Here is a 21109-nt window from a genome sequence, read left to right on the forward strand (position 1 = left end):
GTAAGTTGCTAATAAGGTATTATTACGTGCTCCTAATTCCTACTGGGAAATAATTTATTTACATACAAACAAACGTACGGTATCAGTCATATCAATAGCACCCCCAATTCTAAAAGTGATATTGTGTGCCACTTATGTTTGCAACAAATTTTCATAGAAATTTCAAACGTTTCTCTCACACTAAAATTGGATGGGCTAACAAACTGTAACTATATTCAAAAAATTCTAGCACTTCTGAGAAGAAAGTTTGAAATTTAGATGAAAATTTGTTGCATTTTTTATAGTTTTCTACAAAGTTTTAAACTTGGGTTTAGTTAGAGAATGAACTGTATTTTGATTGAAAATTGAAAATAAATAAACATAAATGCCAAACAATATCACTTTGAAATGGGGGTGCTAATGATATTACCGATACTATATGTATTTTCATTGTATAATGTTTTAATTTTTTAAACTTAATTGCTCCAAAATGTACTCACACTGCTGCACAGTGGTAAAAAAATAATTTTGCGTGAAAAAATCTTAATCGATAATGAGATAATTGTTCTTTAAATGTTCGTTATTCATTGATTCGATTACTTCAGAAACCGGTCAAGTGCCAAAAGTGCGGTTTAGAGAAAACTAAAAAAAAAGCTGTCCTGTTAGGAAAGCAGTTTATTTGCATACATTCCCAATAAACATTGTGGCGAACGTTCGAAAATTACCTTCGATATCCATTATACATATCGAACTGAGAAAGAACTCATAACCAACCTTAGTTTGCCAACGTTCATAATATATTGGAAATACACTCGAGATTGGTTCGAAAAAAAATGGAAACCAAAGTAACAAAAGAGAAAGTGAAATCCAGCTCATTCTTTAAGGAAATACTATAAGGCAATCACTATCTCTCATTAAAATTTCAATTCGATTATGGGCTGGATTTCGAATTCATAACGAAGTGAAAATGCATTCGATAACGAATGTTCCGTTTTGCTGGAGAATGGCCTAGTTCTCGAATCGAATACTACCCTATGCCACATTCGTTATCGAAGGTGAGACTTGGAAAAAAAGATTCGTTTCCTAATCATTTTCGAATTGTTAATCAAGCCCAATGTTCATTTGGTTTTTTATTGAAAATAATTATAATATCGAGTACTTTTATGAAAGCAAATATGTAATTTTTTGTTGTCACTTAACAGCTTTATGCTATAAACGACATAATTATTCGTTGTTTGTGGGGTTGTTAGCAAATAAAATTATCGTTGAATTAGAATTATTTTTAAAATTTAAAATTTTTATGAAGAAATTAAAAATACTTGACATTTTCGAGACCAAATAATTCGAAAAAAATCAAATCAGCTACTATACTGATACTACCTGTTCAATGTGCCTGGGCCGGAGCACTACCCCAAAGAAAAATTAATAGCGAACATTAAAAAAAAATACCGAGGTCCATTAAGATTTGGGTAGGCAGATTTTTAACACAAAGTGATTTTCCCCCACTGTGCCTGTGAGTAAAAAATATAAAAAAAATCACCTACGGAATGCCAGCACATTAGTAAGTCACATTGCAAGTACAACAAGCAAATAAACAAACAAGCAACCAACTAGGCAGACAGCTCACAAACTGGTAGAACGGCTGATTGCTGCCAACGCAGTGAAAGCGTCTAAAAAGTGTGGCACTGTTGCTGGCGCTGCTTTTACCGCTGTCACTGCCTTGACTGCCAATGTGGCTAAGGTAGCTATGTACGTAGGTGCTCTTACTTTTCCAGCGCATCTCATTTGCAAGCATGGAACGACAAAAAGTAAACAGGTAAACAAACCTAAATAATCGCGCATATTTACACGTACTATCAATGAGATGAGGAGGGTACATATGTACTTACATACAATGCCGGACAAAGGTATTGGTACAGAGAATTTTTCTCAATGTAGGCAAAGTTTTTTATTCTAATAACTTTTCGCTATTTTTTTTTTTAATATATGTACTTCATACCTCAGCAAAAAACAAAAATAAGATCTCTAAACTTTTTGCAAAACTCAGGAAAATTCAATAAACTTGCGTACTAATTTGCACTTTTCTAATCAGATTTTTTAGAAACATTGCGGGCGGTGTTAATATTTTCTTCCATACAAAAAAATACATTGTATGGAAGTAGGTAACTACGAAAAACAGCTTCTCATAAAAATACTATCGCCGTTCGGAGTCGGCGTAAAACTGTAGGTCCCTCCGCTTTGTGTGACAACATCAAGGCGCACGCCACAAGTCGGAGGAGAAGCTCGGCCAAACACTAACATATGTGTAAGCGCCAATCTATTATTAGGTAACTACGAAAAAAAAATTGCCAAAAATCAACGCGATTTTTCAGCAAATTCACTTTGTTATACTAAAGTTTAATGGGCTATAAAACTGCATACTTAGAATTTTTCTAAATAATCTGATTAGGAAGTTGCAAATTTATCGAACTTTCCTGAGTTTTGCAAAAAGTTTAGAGATTTTATTTTTTTTTTTTTTTGCTGAGGTATGAACTATATTTGCGTATATTGCCAAAAATACTTTGTGCTTATACTTTTGTCCGGCACTGTATGTATATGTGTGGACTAGCAGCGTTTAATATGGGTTGGTTTGCTGGGAGTATTATGCATGCCACAAATTATTTAAAATATGGCAAGTAAACGCAAAGATTCAAATGCATGTAGGTAGTATGTACATACAGTGACTGAAACAAATGACCACGTGTTGATTTTCTTCAAATATTCGTAATGTTTTTCGAGCTAAATTTTTTCAATCACAGTTTCAAACTTTATACAAAATTTCGGAAAATTCAAGAAATTTTCATCAAAATTTCAACTTTTTATTCTGAATTTTTAGAACATTTTTGGCTATGCAGTCTTATAGCCATTATAATTTTAGTCTAATGAAGTGTAAGTTTTAAACGGCTAAAAAATCGCGTTGATTTTTGAGAAGTTTTTTTTTTGTGACGGATTTTTGCACTTTTTTCATATAAGCATGAATTTCTTATGAAATAAAATGCGGGAGACCGTCAGCAACAAAATTTCAAAATAACAACACAAGTAGCCTAAAAAAAAATAAAATCTTTTTTTTTGTAACGGAGTTTTGCACTTTTTTTCATGTGAGCATGAATTTCCTATGAAATAAAATGCGGGAGACCGTCAGCAACAAAATTTCAAATTATCAACGCAAGTAGCCTAAAAAAAATAAAATCTCAAAAATCAACACGATTTTTAGCCGTTTGAAACTTGCACTTCATTAGACTAGAATTGTATGGGCTATAAAACTGCGTAATCAAAAATTTTCCAAAAATTCAGAGCAAACAGTTGAAATTTTAAAAATGGTAAATTTTCCTAAATTTTGTATTAAGTTTGAAACTGTGATTTTCACGGTTTTGGTTAAAGTTTAGACGATATTTTTATATAAAAATAACAAAAAAATGTAGCTAAAGAAACAACATGTGGTCATTTGTTTGAGTCACTGTATGTATGTAAAATATATGTCCACTAATAATATACATAAATACGTATGTATGGAAAATCTGCTACATGACAGCCCTGAGAACTCGGCTGAGCAATCACTCCGGTAGCAAACTTTAATACCAAATGAGCTTGTCAAACAGACGGACAGACATTCATGAATTGGTGTTGCGGAGTCAGTACGTGCGCCCAGCTAAATGCCAGCACAGTAAGATGGAAAGCGCTGTGCGCTAGTGAAACGTCCAACAATGCTTGCTTAAGAAAAAAGGTTTAAAAAAAAGTATGAAAGTAAAAAAGTGGGGCCCATACACATTAATAGTAATAATAATAATAATTTAACTTTTTACGTTCACATTTTGCTATGTGTGTGTGTATGCATGTGTTGGTAAATTTTCCTAAAGGTTTGTGTACACACACATGTTTTTCTTTGTACATCATTTATTTGTGCTTTAGTACGATATTTTGTTTTGTTGGTTGTTGAAAAGCCGGCATGGTGATTGTTGTTACTCGCTGCTGGTCGCACCTTTTGCCCCACCCACCCTGGCGCACCATTGTAGATGTACCTATGTATGTATATACAAGTACCTATAACGCAATGGTGAGTGTTTGGAACAATGAAAACGCACTCGACCGTGATTCCCTCGTTGAGTTTGATGAGCACTACTGCGCTGAGCAATCGTTTTAGCTATGATTGTAGCGGTGGCGGTGGCGATGAGGTTGATGGTGACTAATGGCGTTGTTGGGTGTCAGGCAGGCTAACAACGTTTGTGGTTCGAGCGCAACTTATGGGAGCGAGCACAAATACGTCTTTCTAGGCTGTGCTTACAATTTAGTTTGTGTTCAACTTTACATTGTTCACCAGTGGAGCAGTAGAGCAGCAGCGGCAAGCGTTACAACTTCACAAAACTCGTAATTGTGAAGTTTTTTAGCAGCAGCTCTTTGCTGGAAGTGGAAGTGGATAAGCGTGTTGGTGGAAGCTTGTTTGTGGCTCCTAATGAGTAGCAACTTCCCAATACGTTATGCATACTTAATCTACGTATGTACGTAGTCGTGCTCGTAAAAGGAATCTTCCGCAATGGACAAACAAAAGCCAACAAACAGCAACAATACGCTGGCCGGCAGTGTTCAGTTGGTGAAGGAGCGTAATCGCAGCAGCAACAAAGTGAAACTTTGTGGTTATTTGAAGAAGAAGCGAAATGTTAGTATCAACCAATTGAAGTATATATGAAAATTGGAAAACTCAAGCGGAAAAATCAGCTAATTTTTTCATATTTTTTTTTTTTAACTGTGTGAAATCGTGTTTGTGGTTATTTTTATTAGAAAGTTGGTGGTTGGCGTAAGATGTGGTTTGTGCTGCAGGATAAATTACTGCTCTCCTATGGCTCCAAGGAGGAGTATGACAATAAATTGGTCTCATTTAAAGATGTACTCAACCTGGTGCCGGGTACAATGGTGCGCCCTTTGGGTGGATTTCGCTTCACCATCGAGACAACTACGCACGTGATGTATACGTTTGTAAGTAATGATTTTGAAAGAACTATTAACCCGTGTGTACAATAAGTTAAATACCGTAGATTTTATGCTTCTGATGGATTTTCTTTAGCATTGTATGCCGTTGATTTAAATATCGTCGCTTGGCGCGCAATATCTTGCAACCGTCAAATGCAATACCACGTACAAGATAGTCTGAAATTTTCACAAAAAGGAAAATAAACTTATTTTCTTCAAAACTTTTGAATTATTTTCTAACAGAACTTACTTAATATCAGCTTTTACTATAATTATTCACCATTCAATTTGTGAAGTATGCAAGTAAATATTGAAATTTTTTTCTCGGTGCCACTTCATGCGTGGTATTCAATTGGCGAATGCGACGAAAACACAAGTTTTAGGTCGAAAACCAGTTTTAGCACCGAAAACATATTTTCAATGTTCGTCCGAACAAGGTGTAAGTTAGTAAGTATTTCACTCATTAATTAGCCTTTTAGAAAAAATTTCAGCGCAATTTTGAATATTCGATTTTTGACAATTATTTTCTTGCTGAAGGTGTTGCTCATTTTCCCCGTACAACATATGCTCGAAATAGTTTTTTATGTAGGAGAAAATGTACATGAGCGTAAGTCCTTGCATATTCAAACTTGCCCCATGCTTTACTGAAATCCACACGGCTACTAACATTTTTTCTAAAAAGGGTAATTGAGGAGTGCACAATTTTTATGAAAATGAGCGCAAAGTTTGGAACCCAAATTTTAGGAGTTTTTGATGTAGCAATAGCCGCTGTGGTGTAGTCACAAACAAGAAGTTTCCTTTTTAGATAGCGGTCGCCCCTCTGCAAGCAATGGCAAACCTCCGAGTGTATTTCTGCCATGCAAAACCGCTTTTCATAAAACTAAATAAAAAATAATTCAAATTTCTTTGAAATTTTATAGATTTTCTGGGCATACCGTAGATTAATATGCATCAAGTGAGGAAATTGGAATTGGTAGGGACCAAGAACATAAGGTTTGATAGAAACTAAATGTCGTTCCCGTAGTTTTGTTCTCAGGAACGCTTCAAAACCAAACCCAAAATGAGAACAAAACTGTGAAGAACGTTCTCAATGGGAACTATACAGGAACAAAATCCTGTGGCACGTTCCCAAAGAGAACGAATTGCTAACAATACTTTCAGGAACAGTGCTTAGAGGACAAAATGAGAACAAAAGTGTCCGGAACGTTTTGGAAAATATGAACGTTCTCGATACTTTCGTTGTTATTATGTTCTCATTGTTAATGTTCCCGAAAGTTTCGTTCCCATTCTGTTCTTCTTGAGAACGTTCCCAAGAGTTTTGTTCGCATATTGTTCTTTACGGAAACGTTCCTTTCAGAATTCGTCTTGCTTCGAAATGAAACGAAAACTAAGTGAGGCCTCTAAGCGTGGATCTTAAAGATAAAAAGGGCTAATCAATTGAAGCAGGTGTAGGCCAGTATACATATAAGCAAGTTGATGTTTGAATATTGATTAAAGTTTATAATTTTATTTTTTTTTTATTTCAATTCAACATAAACTACTTATATTTAGACGGATTGATTCAATTTAGTTGGTCCCTTGATTTAATTTAATTCATTTTAGTTTTTATTTGAATTGAAATTCGTTTATTTATGAGTAGGTAATCTACAAGTATTTATTTTTACTTAATTAAATTTATTTCAAGTTAATGTCTATTCACTATGCATTTCATCATTTCCTCTTTGGTTTGCCCAGCATTGTGATGATCGCAATGCCTATCGTGAATGGATTACCATGCTGTTGGATAGCTTATCCGCTACAGTAAGCACTAAAGTCATTTCCGCCACTACCACCTCCTCTTCCCCAATAGCCTACTCTCTGCTGCCATTGCAACAGCAACGTTTCCGCAACATTTCCGTCGACAATATTCCGCATGCGCTTTGGTCGAATGCAGCACAAAATTCGCAGCGTCAGCGTGAGCTCTCGTCCAGTTGTGATTCAATGCGGCAGCGCGCCGAATTTATGGATGGCGCTACTGAGTACGCGCATTTGGAGCGCATAGGTAATATAAAAACAGTCGGTGGTATAAAATCAGCAGCGCGGTCACCGTTGGCGCCAGCATTGTCACTGCCCACTCACGGCAGCAGTGGTGGGGGTGGTGGTGGTGGTGCGGCGGTGCGTTTGCCAATCGCGCGCAGCACTGCGAAAATACTGGAGCGTAACGGCGTGAATTCAAGCGGTCCGACGAAAAAATACCAACAGCAACAACAACAACAGCACCAGTACCAAAAACGACAGCAGCAACAAGTGAACTGTTGCAACAGGAGTAGTGGCACAACAGTGAACGCAACAGGTAGCAAAAGCAACAAGAAAAATAACCACAACAACTTTGGTAATAATAGCAACGACAACGTCACAGATGCGCGTTTAACTACTGAAGCGAGGTAAGTATGTATGTACATACTTCGCATGTGAATGGTGCAATTTGAACGAATAAAAGAAACCAGGCGCAAATGCAATTTGAAATTCAAAAATACCTTTCATATTACTGAACATAAATAAAACATTACATAATGGCATTTTAGTGCGACCCACTTCCGTTTGCATGGTGAAAGTCATTGGAGTGATTTTACCACACTCGACAACGGTCTACATCATTCGGGTACTGGTAGTACCACAACATCAACTTCCTCATCAAGCTCCTCGCATCGGCCTATCAATCAATCAGTTTTGAAAATAAATAGTATGTTCCAACAACAACCAAATTCTTCCTTGGTGTCAGAACAATGTGTCAACACAAGTCACCACAATGTGGTGAATAAAGAATTTTTACTGCATCCAAAGCCTAAGCAAACGAACTGTGATCAAAGCGAATTTATTCCAAAGCTTAACCATAACAAAAACTCAAAGATTGAAACAAACGATCGCAACAATACATTGTTTGTGGATTGTTGTTCGATGAATGATGATGCTCAAGTTGTGGACAACAATGTTGATGGAGCATATTCCTGCTGCGCCAAAGATAGGTGAGCAATAAAGCCACAATTTTATAATCTGCATTAATAGATATTTCTGTGTTTTCTTAAAAACCCAGTGAGAATAGAGATGAAAGCCATTCTGAATCTAATGGCGAAATTCCACTTGACAACAAACAATGTGGGAGCAGTAAAAGAAAAAATACTGTTTTACACATACAAGATATGTTAGTAAACGCCCCTTACTTGTTGTTGAGCATAGTTTTTTTTTTTTTTAATTCAGGAAAGGATTTAGGAAATAGTCAGATATGAACCAAATTGTGTTTTGTGATCCGCTCTATAGCCCAATCTCTATAGACCAATCAACGTGCGTTCATATTTAATAAATAGCTGACTGGCATTTGAATGGCTAATCTAATTTTAAACTAAGCCGCGCACTGAAAAACTGGCCCTAAAAATCTTATCCAAAATTTCGCTTGGATTGGAATCGGTTTAATAGGTTTTTTCTATAATACTCGTATGGAGCACACACCTGAGTTAAGAAGAGTTAAAAATTGCAATAATGCAATTTTTTTATCGATTTCACCATTGTCAAGTTCCTGTTGGGATATCCATAGATATGTGTCTAGACGATGTGAGTTTGTAACATATTGATATAGGTATATATATGTATGTATATCGTAAGCAAGTACGCCCACACTTTTGTAGCGAAAAAAAAACCAAAAAAAACTCTTTTTTAATATGCAGGGGAAATGAGAGTTCAGCTATAAATAGCTGCATCGAAGATACTAACTTTTACATGTGTGCATATACACTCACGAACAAAAGTATTGGCACAGTGAATTTTTCGCAATATATGCAGTCTTTTATTCTAATTTACTTTCGATAATTTTTTATAAAAATATATTTCATTCTACACAAAAAACATAAAAATAAAATCTCTAATTTGAAAACTAATTTGCTACTTTCTATTCAGATTTTGTAGACAAATTCTAAGTATCCAATTTTATAGCTCATTCAATTTTAGTATAACAAAGTGCAAGTTTGAGGTTGCTAGATAATCGCGTTGATTTTTGGCAATTTTTTATTTACGCAGGTTCTTCCATATAAAATATGTTCGACAAAAAAACTGCCAACAATTTTTTTCTAGCCACTTACAAATTGGTAAGCAGATTCATCAATTTTCCTGAGTTTTGCACAAAGTGTATAGATCTTATTTTTATGTTTTTTTATGTAGAATGAAATATATTTTAGAGATTTTTATGGTGTTTGGTGTAGTATGAGCTATACTAAAAAAAAAAAATATATCGAAAATAAATTAGTTTAAAAAACATTGCATTTATTACGAAAAATTCACTGTGCTTATGCTTTTGTTCGTCACTGTACATATATCTGTGGTCACAAGCCATAACAGCTTAAGTTAAGAAGTTGATTTTAGTATAATGCCTCATTGCTTTTATTTTATTTTATTTTTCATGAGACTTGATAGGTATATTGAAAATAAGATGCTGGCACCAACAATTTTTCTTTCGGGTTAGTTTGCCAATAGTTTTTCTATGGCAAGTGCGCCATTTGCAATATCAGGCTGGAAGTGGAACATTATACTAAAAACAACCTCTCGATTTAAGCTGTTATGGCTTGTGACCACAGATAGTACAAAAATTAAACAAAAAGAGAGCTTGGAGCGATGTTATTGATGTGAAATAGAAGCTTTAAGTGGCGCTACATACCGCGTCTAAAAATTAAATGGCAAACTAGTTAAAGTTTAAATCTGGTTTAAAAAAGATGGTGATCCGATTTATAGAGAAGAGGGTATATGGTTTAGTATAAATCTCAGCTTGGAAGACACTGCAGTCCTTTGGCAGACGATAAGACTGCCAGATTTGCCAGTCCTCCCAATAGAGATTAGCATCGATTCCTTGTTCAATATTTGAACCATCAGTGTAGGTGGATCAGGGTTGGGCACGCTGCTCTAAATTTGTAATGCGCTGAGCTTGTCATTACCACTACTCGAGTAGTGGTAGTGAAATTTTAAATGCATTACCATTAAGTGCATAGGGTAATGACAAATTGGTTTCACTACCACTATACACTAAGTGGAAATGCATTTCACTACTACTATATGGTTAGTGGTTATCAATTTTTGAACAAACCTGTTGTAAGGAAATGGGTGTTAAAATCACAGATCGCAAATTTTCCTAAATTCGAAAACTAGTATCAGCGATAGGGAAAGTTTCGTTCCCTTACTGCTTACTGAACTAGAATTTTCACTATCACTATGTAGTGCCTGTGAAACGACTGAAGCCATAGTGGTAGTGGAAATTACGATTTAGTGCAATTTACCTAACCCTGAGGCGAATATACCACCAATGTCACAGATAACCCTTTTGTTCCATTTTCCCTGTTCGAAAAGTGTGTGGCCATCCTTGCATTTAAGTCACAAATCGGCGTAATGCAGGCAGTGCTGGCATCCAAGTCTACTTTGCTTTATGTTATGTGTGTTTGTACATATGTATTTTAATAACACTGAAAAATACAAACATTTTAAAAGATTTTTAAGCAAAAAACAAAACCGACTTCAATTCTCATATAAAAATTTAAGGCTGACGTTAATTTCTTCATGATCCAATGATCGGATCTAAACCAAATTAGTATGGGACCACCTCTGAGGTACCACCTTAACGTGGTCCAAAGTTATGCATTAACCTACATAAAGAATTAGAATACATAAATAAAAATATATTACGACGAATTGATAACCTCCTCCTTTTTTGAAGTCGATTAAAAATTGTGCATTAAGACAGAGTTTGGTAATAGGCGATTATTTTCTTATTAGTGTAATTCTGTACAAAATTCAAACCAATTATAGAAAATGGTATAAATGGATAAATGATTAAACTGATATTCAACAGAATCGCTTACGGCTCATACTTTCAGATGTATAACATCATAATTATATTTCTAAGCCTTCAATTCATGAGTCTTCCCCAAAGCGTTGACTTTTTCCGTCCTTTCGTCATACTTCGATTTACCTTTTTTCTTGTTTCAGGCTTCCCATTTTACTTCGCCTTTTAAGTCCAAGAAACCGGGTTAATCGGTTTTGATATTTAGTACTGTATAACTCCAATAAATCATTATCGGATGGAGTAGAGGTTAAGTTCTTAACATACTCGGCAGCTTCATCAAAATTTTCTTGGCTAACCATTTTTATAGATCTTGTTTCGCTGGCCATTATAGAAATACGTTCGATTAATAATTTGTAATTAAGGCGGTATCTTTTCATTTTACTCAGTGACAAATGGGCGCCTGAAGTTCGTTGGTTTCCACATGTTGGCTCGATGGCGCCCTTTGTGAATATCCCATGAACGAAAATAAGTAGTGGTTGCAGGTGAAAGATCACTCCTGAAGTGCGCTACTTACCGCTCCCCATATACCCAGGCATACGACTCTTTGCATTTTCTCAATTATTTTCTTGTTGTTCAATTCGTCTTTAGCTTTGCATCGAAGTAGGGATCCGCTCTTTCTTGGAGGAGCTAACTCCAACTTAAAGATAATGACAAGTGCTCATTCCAATAGCCCACTTACCATTGGCAGAAATTCGCTTAAGATAAATACATATTACCAAGTCGGAATGAGGAAGTTTGGCCACAGGCTCGACAGAAAATGGGTATTACAAAGGGAATTTCTAGTCGTACAGCTCTTTTTTTCTTAAATTAGCTATTCAGTAAATCATGTACTAAACTGGTCCCAAATATATTGTTTTAGATATGTATATGAACATACATACATATGTGTGTAAATACTTGCGCCCAGTGTAGGGTACTTTCATCAATGCATAGATAATAAAACCTCGTGTCTATAAAAACCTCAAAGGCATCTGGATTCTGCGGATACGTCAATGTGCTGGCTTCGGCTGTGAATGAAGTTCAATTGTGGATGCAAAGCCATCAGCTAGTCTAAAATAATTCATGTGCGGCGAGGTGCATTGTGTTCATACACACATACATATGTATTTTATATTTGTGTGCCTGCATATTCGTCTGTTTCCGTATTATGGTGTGCTATTTTTGACTCCACTCTAAAGGCAATGTAAACAGCAACATAGAAGGTACCATTGAGTGTCGGCAAGTAACAATCAGCATCCAGCTATTAGAAGCAACGACAAGCACAGAATACAAACTCGAATGTCACGCAGGAAAACGTATATATTTACATACACAAATACGTACAGTGAACCAAATACAAACTGGGACGCGATATTTTTGCAAGTTTTGACTATGTTTCTTTAGTTTATTTAATATTTATTTTTTTGAAAGTGTAGCTAATTTCTTAATATACACCATATACCAAATTTCAGACTTTGTGTAAAAATTATGAAATTTCTGCGAAAATTCACCAAAAATGTATAAATTTTTAAACATCATGTTTAGGTAAAATTTTGTTAATTCAAATTTGCACTTTATTGTACTAAAATTTAATGGGCTACAAAACTGCTTACCAAAATTTTTTCTTAAGGTGCTGATTATGAAGTTAGAATTGTTGGTGAAATTTTGCAGAACTTTCATAATTTTTGCACAAAGTCTAAAATTTAGATTTATATGGTTTTTGTTAAGTAATCAGCTATACCTTCATAAACAAACATTAAACATTAAATGAACTAAAGAAAAAAAGCCAAAATTTGCTCAAATCTCGCGTTCCAATTTATATTAGGATCACTGTATATATACATATTTATATAGAACTACACACATACATATGTATGTATGTGTATGGTACACACGCTGTTACATGGAGTTAAAATTGTTTCGAGCCATTGATTCACTGCATTTTGCAGCAGCGCATTGCCTCCATACGAGACATTTCAAATGATTTCTAATTATATGTCTAAGTAGAACTGTTTAACGCACAAATGGCTACATATAAGGTAGTGCAGAACGACTTCCTGTTAAGCGTTTGCACCATACAGCGAAGACACTTGAAATCACTGGAAAAGTAAGAAATCAAACCAATATTCATTCAAGTGTATTTAGTTGAATTATTTAGGAATAGTAGCATGTGCGCTCACAATCAGAGAACAGATGCCTTGCAGATATGCCTCTGTAGTTCATCGGTCTACAGCGTACTCCTTTATGCACTTACATACTTGCATATGCACTGAGGTGTTTGTGTAATGTTTGTTTTTTCGAGTTTCAACTTACAAAAAAAAATCCTTTACTTGCAGCAAAGCAATGGTAATGGTGAAAGACCAAATTCAGCGAATGAACATCAAAGGCCGGAAGGAAATGATGTCGTATTCGAATGCAGACACAGTCGATAGGCGTGAGCGCAAGCGAGTTGTCATAAAGAAACGGTTGGAGGAGGAGTCGATTATTGAAAGAGCCAGTATGTCAAAGGCAGTAGGCGGTGAAGAGTGCAGCGAAAATTTGTTACACAGTAATGGTGAAAATGATATCGAGGTGCGACCACTTGCGCTGGGCAAAGATGTGGAGACAACATTGAGCAGATCTTCAGAGCCAATTTATGCTGTGGTCGATTTAGCGCATAAATATGCCCAACGACAGCAACGTTATGGCAAAAATAATCTGAAAAATTTAGATACGAATCTTTGTAGAAGTTATGAAAGCATTCTTCAAGGTGTGGAACCTTGTATTGTGGCGCCAATCAGAGGCGGATCGATAGAGGTTAGTGAGTCGTTAAGTTTAGCTGATGTATGTACGTACATAAATATTTATCAGTTTTCGTTATTTATTCATTTCAGAAATCCACTAGTAAATTACATGTCGAGGACGATATTGACGGCATCTATGAGGATGGTGATAAATTTGCTGAATGTTGTAAAAATGGTGACATGCCTGATGGCGAAGATGATGAAAACATATACGAACCTGTGGGTTTCGAAAACTTCGCGAATCCGAAGGTGAGTTTTTCAAAATAAATCTTATATGTATGCATTTTTTAGGCCAAACAAAGTCTACTTGGTTATGGATGAACTTCACCTATGTGGAAAGATTCATTTTATGATTAGAAACAAAAATATGGTTTTTCAGAATAAACCGATCTACATACATACATATGTATATCGTACTGTGTGATGATGAGATGCCAATCGATTTACCGATTTTAGTTTTTTTTTTTTAGTTTTCGTATCTACATATTCAAACCAGGTCTATTTGAAAGAGCAAACCTTTCACTAAAACAGAGATATGTTTATCTATTCCCCATAACGTTCTGTTAAGAGATATAAAAATTTGTATGAAAGGATCTTGAGACAAATTCTCAAATTCAGTTACATTTTGGAAATTAAGCCACATATTTATAGAAACTTCATATCGATGGCTGAGTGGAAGATCGACCTATCTCGGCAGCCAGTTCGAAAACGCTCTATCTCTAAAAAATTTTCAAGAACGCTCTACTTCAGAATTTAATTGAAAAACACCTCATCTCAAAATTCGGTTCAAAAACGCCCTATCTCACTTCAAAATGTATTGAAAATATGCTGATATAGGGCGTTTTTGAATCGACAGTTGAGATAGGGCGTTTTTGAAAGGAGTTCTGAAATAGGGCGTTCTTGAAAAGTTTTTTGAGATAGAGCGTTTTTGAACTGGCTGCCGCGATAGGTCGATCTTCCACTCAGCCATCGATATCATATCAAATCATATGTATCTTTAAGATATATATATACTCAATTTATACATATGATTCAGAATTAGGATATGTGTAGCTTAAATCCCGTAAAACTTGAGAAATTGCGAAGTTTCAAACCTCTGCCGGCCTCTGAAATGCAGCCGATTTTTATTAGGTTTTTTAAAAGCATTTTTGAACCAGGTTTTAAAAGCAGTATGGTCTTAGCAAAGATAACAAACACTGTGGGCAACATGGAGCAACATAAATAATTTTCATTTTATTTTTAACCGCATGGTATATAGTCCATTTTCAAAAACTGTGTTTTACTGTAACGCTCATATCTTTAACATAACTTCAGCTAAGGCAATGTTTCGAACATCTTATAAAAAAGAATTTATATTATGTAGCTTAAACAACAAAATTGTTTGAATATGACTTTGCAGTGACTTCAAAATAAGCCTACATATCTACCGTTTGCAGACGCCATAGAACTACATGCATATGTGCATATGACAAATACTTAAGCTTAAAAAAATGAGTCCTTGAAAAACTAACGTATAACTTTCTTTTTTTCAGATCAATGCCTCCGCAACGCAACCCAGTGCTCTTTGGCGATACATTACACGTTTGAAAGTTAATTCACTGCTACAATTTACGCGCATGCGCCGCAACAATCATGTCGACTATGATACCATTGATTTACCTACGCCTGCAATATCACCCACGCTTGCACCAAATCATAGGAAAACAACGACACTAACAAAGAAACATCATCATCAACAGCCTTCAACAGCGTGCACAGCAACAACAACGACATCACAATTCGCCAACATTAAACACAAATTTGGCGCACATCGAAAGTCAATGCAAGTGCGCGTGCGTAAAATGTGTGCGCGCACCCACGAACCAAAGACAACTTTCAGCAGCAGACAGCCAATGCAGCAACAAATTACAGCGGATGGTCACTATAATGATGGAGCTACTAACGGCATCATCACTGGCAGTACTTGCGGTGCCAGCGCTAGTGGAGGTGTGGGCGGTGGTGGAGCGAAGAAATCGAAGTATCGTTGGAAATCAGTGAAAATTAGGCCAAAACATTTCAATGGCGCCACTTGCAGCAACAGCAGCAGCACAACCGATGATATTAGCAACAAAACAACAACAACGCGGCAGAGTTTCTTTGGCAGTCTGCCGCATTTGCGTAGAGCGCGTGTCTCACTTTTCTCCACGCCAAATTTGCATGCGACGACGAAAGATCAGAATAGTAATGTCAGTGGGGTGATGAATAAAGTGGCAGCGGATTTGGCGCATGCCGGTGACAAAAGTGAATGAGCAGCTGAATATGAGTGTTGTGAATTGTATGTGTGTACATATGTATATAAACATATGCATGTACAAGTTGAAAGAATGTGTTTTTGTACAAATCCAAATGCATATGCAAAAAGCCCTAAAAACTGTATGTAAGTAAAATTCAGTTCAAAAACTAGAGCAACTTCAGAGATCCTGATGTCGAATAGTTTTAGTTACTTTGTTTTTAATACAAATTGTCGAAGGTGTCTTCGAATATTTTGTATAAGTTCGAATAAGACTGTATTTTCCTGTCTGAAACATGAGAAAATATATCACCAGCTTAAAGATGACAATTTTCTAAGTCGACTTTTTGTTATAACTCATATTTTGACATAAGCATCAAGAGAAATTAAAAATGCATCGCTTCCAAAAGTATTTCATTTAATGAAACACAAATTTGCTAGGTCCAAAAGAGGCACAGGAAATTCGATAAGTTTTTTTCTAATAGCGGTCGCCCCTAGGCAGGCAATGGCAAACCTCCATGAAAAACAGCTTCTCATAAAAATAAAATCAACATCAAGCCGCACGCCATAAATCGTAGCAGAAGCTCGGCCAAACACTAAGGGTGCGTTCACACAGGAAGCGGGGTCGAGCTGGGCGGAGCCGTTCCGAACTTTCAAATTAATGTAGCTATAGGAAAGTACAGCAAGCTTTTCCAGAAGCGTTATGGAGCTGAAAGCAAAGCATTTTTGATTTTCAAATTTCCTTTTGATTTTTCAGTTTCATGACTCTGATACGAACAAAAAATCAAAATAAATAAACGCCAATCTATTATTATTATTAAAATAATAGGAAATTTTTTAATTAATTCGAACGCTTCTGATTCGTATGGAGTTTAGCTTTGCTTTAAACATGCACAATGTTGAATTCAAAGTCTTCAAAAATACCTGAAGAAAATGGCTATAAGAAGTTTTTTCCTCTCCTGCAAAATTTTTAAAAATGGATTTTAAAAAATAACCGTGCCATTGTTATGATTCTCATTTGATATGCCATTGAATTATCCATAATGAAAGCAAGCCTAATGTGTGTATTCCACTGTAAATTAAATTACAAAAATTTGTGTTTCAAAGTTGGACTTAAAACATACAAATGTCATTACGTAAACTTTAATTAAGTTCGTTTCCACATAGCATTTTCAAATGGTATTTTTCTTAACCGATTTCAAAAAAAAAGAAGGAGGATATCAATACGTCGGAAAATATTTTTTTTATGTATGTTACCGCATAACTTTAGACCACGTTAACAGATTTCTATAATTCTTTTTTTTAAAGGAAAGGTGGTACCTCAGAGTTTGAAGTCGGTTTTGCTTTTGCTTAAAAATTACTTATTTGTAATTTCAATGCCATATGGAAATTCGTCATAAAGGGCTTTCCAAACCCAATTTTTTTTTTTTTTCAATTTGACTGACATGAAAAGTGTAACTGTTGCACCTTTAAAGCTTTATTCCAATTTAAGTAGACAACGCATGGCGAAATTATAAATAGGTGAAGTAATAAAACAGCTTTATCACTTTATTTTCTCGACATTCGGCTATCTTACAGAAATTTTTATAGGCAAATTTTAAAATAAGATACTGTCAAATTTTTCTTCTCGCTCTTACTACTTCACCTGGTATAATTTCACCATGTAGATAAAGTACAGAGTAAATAAGATGTTTACGAACTGCAGTTTACATAAAAAGTTGCATTACCCAACTCGACAGAAATTCGGGGTATCATAGTATAGATATGAGGTTCTTTCTTTGTCAGAAGTTGCCAAATTTTACCCGAAGAGTCTTTGATGGCAAAATCAAAAAAGCATTAAACCATTAGATCTGCCGTGCTGTCAAAATAAATTGAAAGTTGAGTAAACAAAACGTAAAGCACATCTGCATTTTTACATTATGAAAAATATCGTAACGAAGAAATATCAAGTTTTGGAAGGAATTTTGTTTATTTGTCAGTACATTTTCTTATAATTTAGCAAATCGCCATTTTATAAAATACGGTTATGCAAATAAAAAGTGTTGTCTACGATTTATTTGACAGAATTACCAGCATTTTCCCATATCTCTGGAGGTGTTTATTGCAGAGGACTGGAACTTGGCACCGAGATGTATATACAAAACTTATTTCATACTTATGGGAAAAAATTTGGCAAGGTACCTCCCGTACAAATTTACTATTTTGTACTGCATATCTCTAGAGGTGTTCATGGTAGAGTACTGGGACTTGGCACTGGGGTATATAAAATCAATTTCAAACTCATGGATGAAAATTAGAGTTATAAGGAAAAGGAGCGTGGCGCTTCCTGTACAAATTTACTTTTTCTTGCCACATATCCCTGGAAGTGTTTGTGGAAGAATACTGGAACTTGGTATGGAGTTGTGTATACAAAATTTATCAATTGCTCATGGAAAAAATTTAAGTTATTAAAAAAGGAGGCATTTCGCCCTCCCATACATACTAAAACTTTCTTAATACATATCTCTGGAAGGATAGAAAATCTCTGGAAGTATTTTAAATTTGTTATGGAGGTTTATTTTATAAGGGCGGTACTGACAGAAAAAATTTCATTTAATGGAAAACGAGAGCCGGCTTCGGCCTTATAATCTAAAGCTCTCATGATGCATACATACATCTTGAGGCATGTAGCTACAGTAATGAGAAGTGGTATTTTATCATGGCCAGGATACTAAACTTTAGTTGGAAACATTACAACCCGCCGTGGTACCTCCCAGAAGGTTACACTTTCACGCGGCGTATCCCTGGAACCATTTTAAGGTAAACTTAGAGGGATTTATACCTTTCGTATGCCTAGCATGTAGACGAGATTTTATAATTTCATAGTTTTAAACGGCCTAAATACCTTAACTTGCTTAAAAAATGTAGAGCTATAACAAAATGGGCACAGAAATAAAATATAACATCATTAAATTATTTTTCATATTTAAAGCCCGCGGGTATAAGCTAGTACTTAATAAAATAAAAAAAGTGAGACTCAAATTAAATTCAAATGTTAATCAATTTATGTAAGTGAGGCAGTAACAAAAGTAAGTATAAAGCATATAAAAATAGTAAACTTCTTACCGTTTAATTCATGTTTTAAGTACAAAATTGCAATAATCTTCGAAAGACATGTTCTGCAAACTCTGAGTTTCGCTAAGTGCAAGTTCGCGCTCAATGTCCTCATAGACGACACATTCCATAGGATGAGTATTTTCGGCGTAGCCAGCAGCTTTGCATTTCATGTCGAGTACTAGGTTCATTACTTCGTCATTAATTTGTTTAGTTGTTTTGGGGTTACCATTGGTATCGTTCGATATTTGCAGGCGAAATGGATTTCGCAGTGTAGCTGTCTGGTCAGGTTTTGTAGATCGACTCACATCTTTTGTATGAGTTCGCTCTTGAGACTTATGCGCACATTTTGCCTGCATGTGGTGCGATGTCTTGGAAGCCGTTGAAATCGCGTTAGCTTTATATTTAATATTTTTATCGTCTACTGCCTTTTTAACCAAATTTAATGCGCATTGCCCGTTCTTATTCATATTCATAAATACATCTTTTGCTTCGCGTCTCGGTGTTGAGCTACACCCTGGTACTGACTTCTTCTCTTCTCCTCGGCTAATTCTGCTATTACTTAATTTTGCCGTTATATAGTCGATTGCAGCATTTGTGTGCCACATGCGCTTATAAATATTTTTAAAGTTAATAATTGTACGTTTTTCAGGGTGTAAACGCGCAAAAGCCAGAGCTACTTTATAGCATAGTAAGTAATTTTCGACGCCTTTCGGTGTATTTTTCAATGATTCAGAGCTTTTTCCGCTCAAAGTGATGCTCATCAGAGACATATCTTCATCTTTTATGCTGGCGTCGCACCATGACATATTCAAGCTGTCGGTCGCTTTGCGAGAAAAGTCCAAACCGCATATTTCATAATTTTGTTTAGATACTGAAGCTGGTGAATTTACCGGATTCCCTCCAAGAAAATTAAATTTGTTTAAGTTTCGATGAACAGCCTGTGGTCTGTCAGATTTGGTATGTTTTTGATTTTCTTCAATTTTATCATTTGGCAAGTCGACTCTTGTAGTCAAATTTAAAGGTTCAGCAATGTGGATCGAAACGCCACCGTTATCTACATTTGAAGTCTCACGATACAACGTTTGCGTTTTTGATATTGCAGCATCATTTGCAATAATACTTTTATTATTTTTTTGTGCAGGTTCATAAGACGCATGTGTCTCTGGGATCTCCAGAAAAGTGCTAATTTGCATATCATATGGAATTTCGCACTCAGATGTTTGTGGCGTTAAAATTTTGATATTTTCATAAGACCCTCTTGGTTGTTGCATCTCAGGGAAATTAGAAGTTTGAGTGCCTTTTGAAGTGTCACGTTCCGTTGTTGGTAGGTTCAATAAAGTTGAAATTTCATTGTGTTCAATAGTGTCAACACTATGCGCTCTTTCGCGTAGTCCCGTTGACTTTTGTGTTTCTAGAAATGCAGAAATATCATGTAAATCCGGTGTGGTTGCTCTAAGCGTGGGCAATGCCACTTTTAAATCATTATTTGATTTATTCTGGCTCTCCTTTAATCTATCAAATTCTATATTTCGTTCTTTTAATAGTACCACACTAGTAGCCGTTTTAACTGATTCGGTTGTAGTGTACTTCCTTTGCGTAAAAAATTGTGTTAGTTTAGTCTGTACCAATGTTGCATTTTTCTCCGATTTGTTTGCGGAATCATTGAACAACAATGCTTCTTCTTCTTTTTCATTATTCTTTAACTCGAAATTGCTATCATTAGCTACACTTTTAGGTACATTTTGTGGCTGTTCATTTTCTTCAGCAATTGTAGAAATCGTATTGTTTGAAACTTTTGGTTTGGCAAAGGTAAAGCTTTCTAAATTCATGAAGCTTCTGCTCTTACTTGTAACTGTTGAGTCAATTGTAACGTCACAAATGTCAGAAAGGGATAAGTTCGGCTTTGTTTTCCTATTACGTTTTGTAACCAATCCCGATTCTGATTGCTGCTTCCTTTTTTTACCTTTTTTTGTTTTTGGTGTGATTACGGAGTCCTCCTTGATGGGCTCATTTAAAACTAGCGTTTCATGTACATCAACGCCAACTGGAATGAGAGAGAGAGTGTAACATATGTATTTTATTTTATTTTGAAGAAATCAAAATGGAACGGAGTTATAAAAAAAGAGGAAGGATATGAAC

At 35.5% G+C, this 21109-nt stretch overlaps 1 protein-coding gene across 1 annotated transcript; it reads left to right on the forward strand.

Moving 5' to 3' along the window:
- Nucleotides 1–4144: 4144 nt before the first annotated feature.
- LOC118733670 lies at nt 4145–17102 on the forward strand. Its single transcript, XM_036463177.1, has 7 exons — nt 4145–4672; nt 4795–4989; nt 6718–7406; nt 7548–7988; nt 13159–13618; nt 13696–13854; nt 15138–17102. The coding sequence occupies exons 1-7, from the start codon at nt 4550–4552 to the stop codon at nt 15891–15893; spliced, it is 2823 nt and encodes a 940-aa protein (XP_036319070.1). The 5' UTR covers nt 4145–4549; the 3' UTR covers nt 15894–17102.
- The last annotated feature ends 4007 nt before the right edge of the window (nt 17103–21109 follow it).

Source organism: Rhagoletis pomonella, unplaced genomic scaffold (genome assembly GCF_013731165.1).
Source record: "Rhagoletis pomonella isolate Grant_MI unplaced genomic scaffold, Rhpom_1.0 Rhpom_scaffold_00002, whole genome shotgun sequence".
Lineage (NCBI taxonomy): Eukaryota > Metazoa > Arthropoda > Insecta > Diptera > Tephritidae > Rhagoletis > Rhagoletis pomonella.

Bases quoted from the DNA above. Each gene is read 5' to 3' on its own strand.
- LOC118733670 (XM_036463177.1), top strand. From the start codon at position 4,550: ATGGACAAACAAAAGCCAACAAACAGCAACAATACGCTGGCCGGCAGT. The intron at 4,990-6,717 runs GTAAGTAATGAT...TGGTTTGCCCAG, and splicing joins CGCACGTGATGTATACGTTT to CATTGTGATGATCGCAATGC. The intron at 7,989-13,158 runs GTGAGCAATAAA...CTTTACTTGCAG, and splicing joins TCCTGCTGCGCCAAAGATAG to CAAAGCAATGGTAATGGTGA.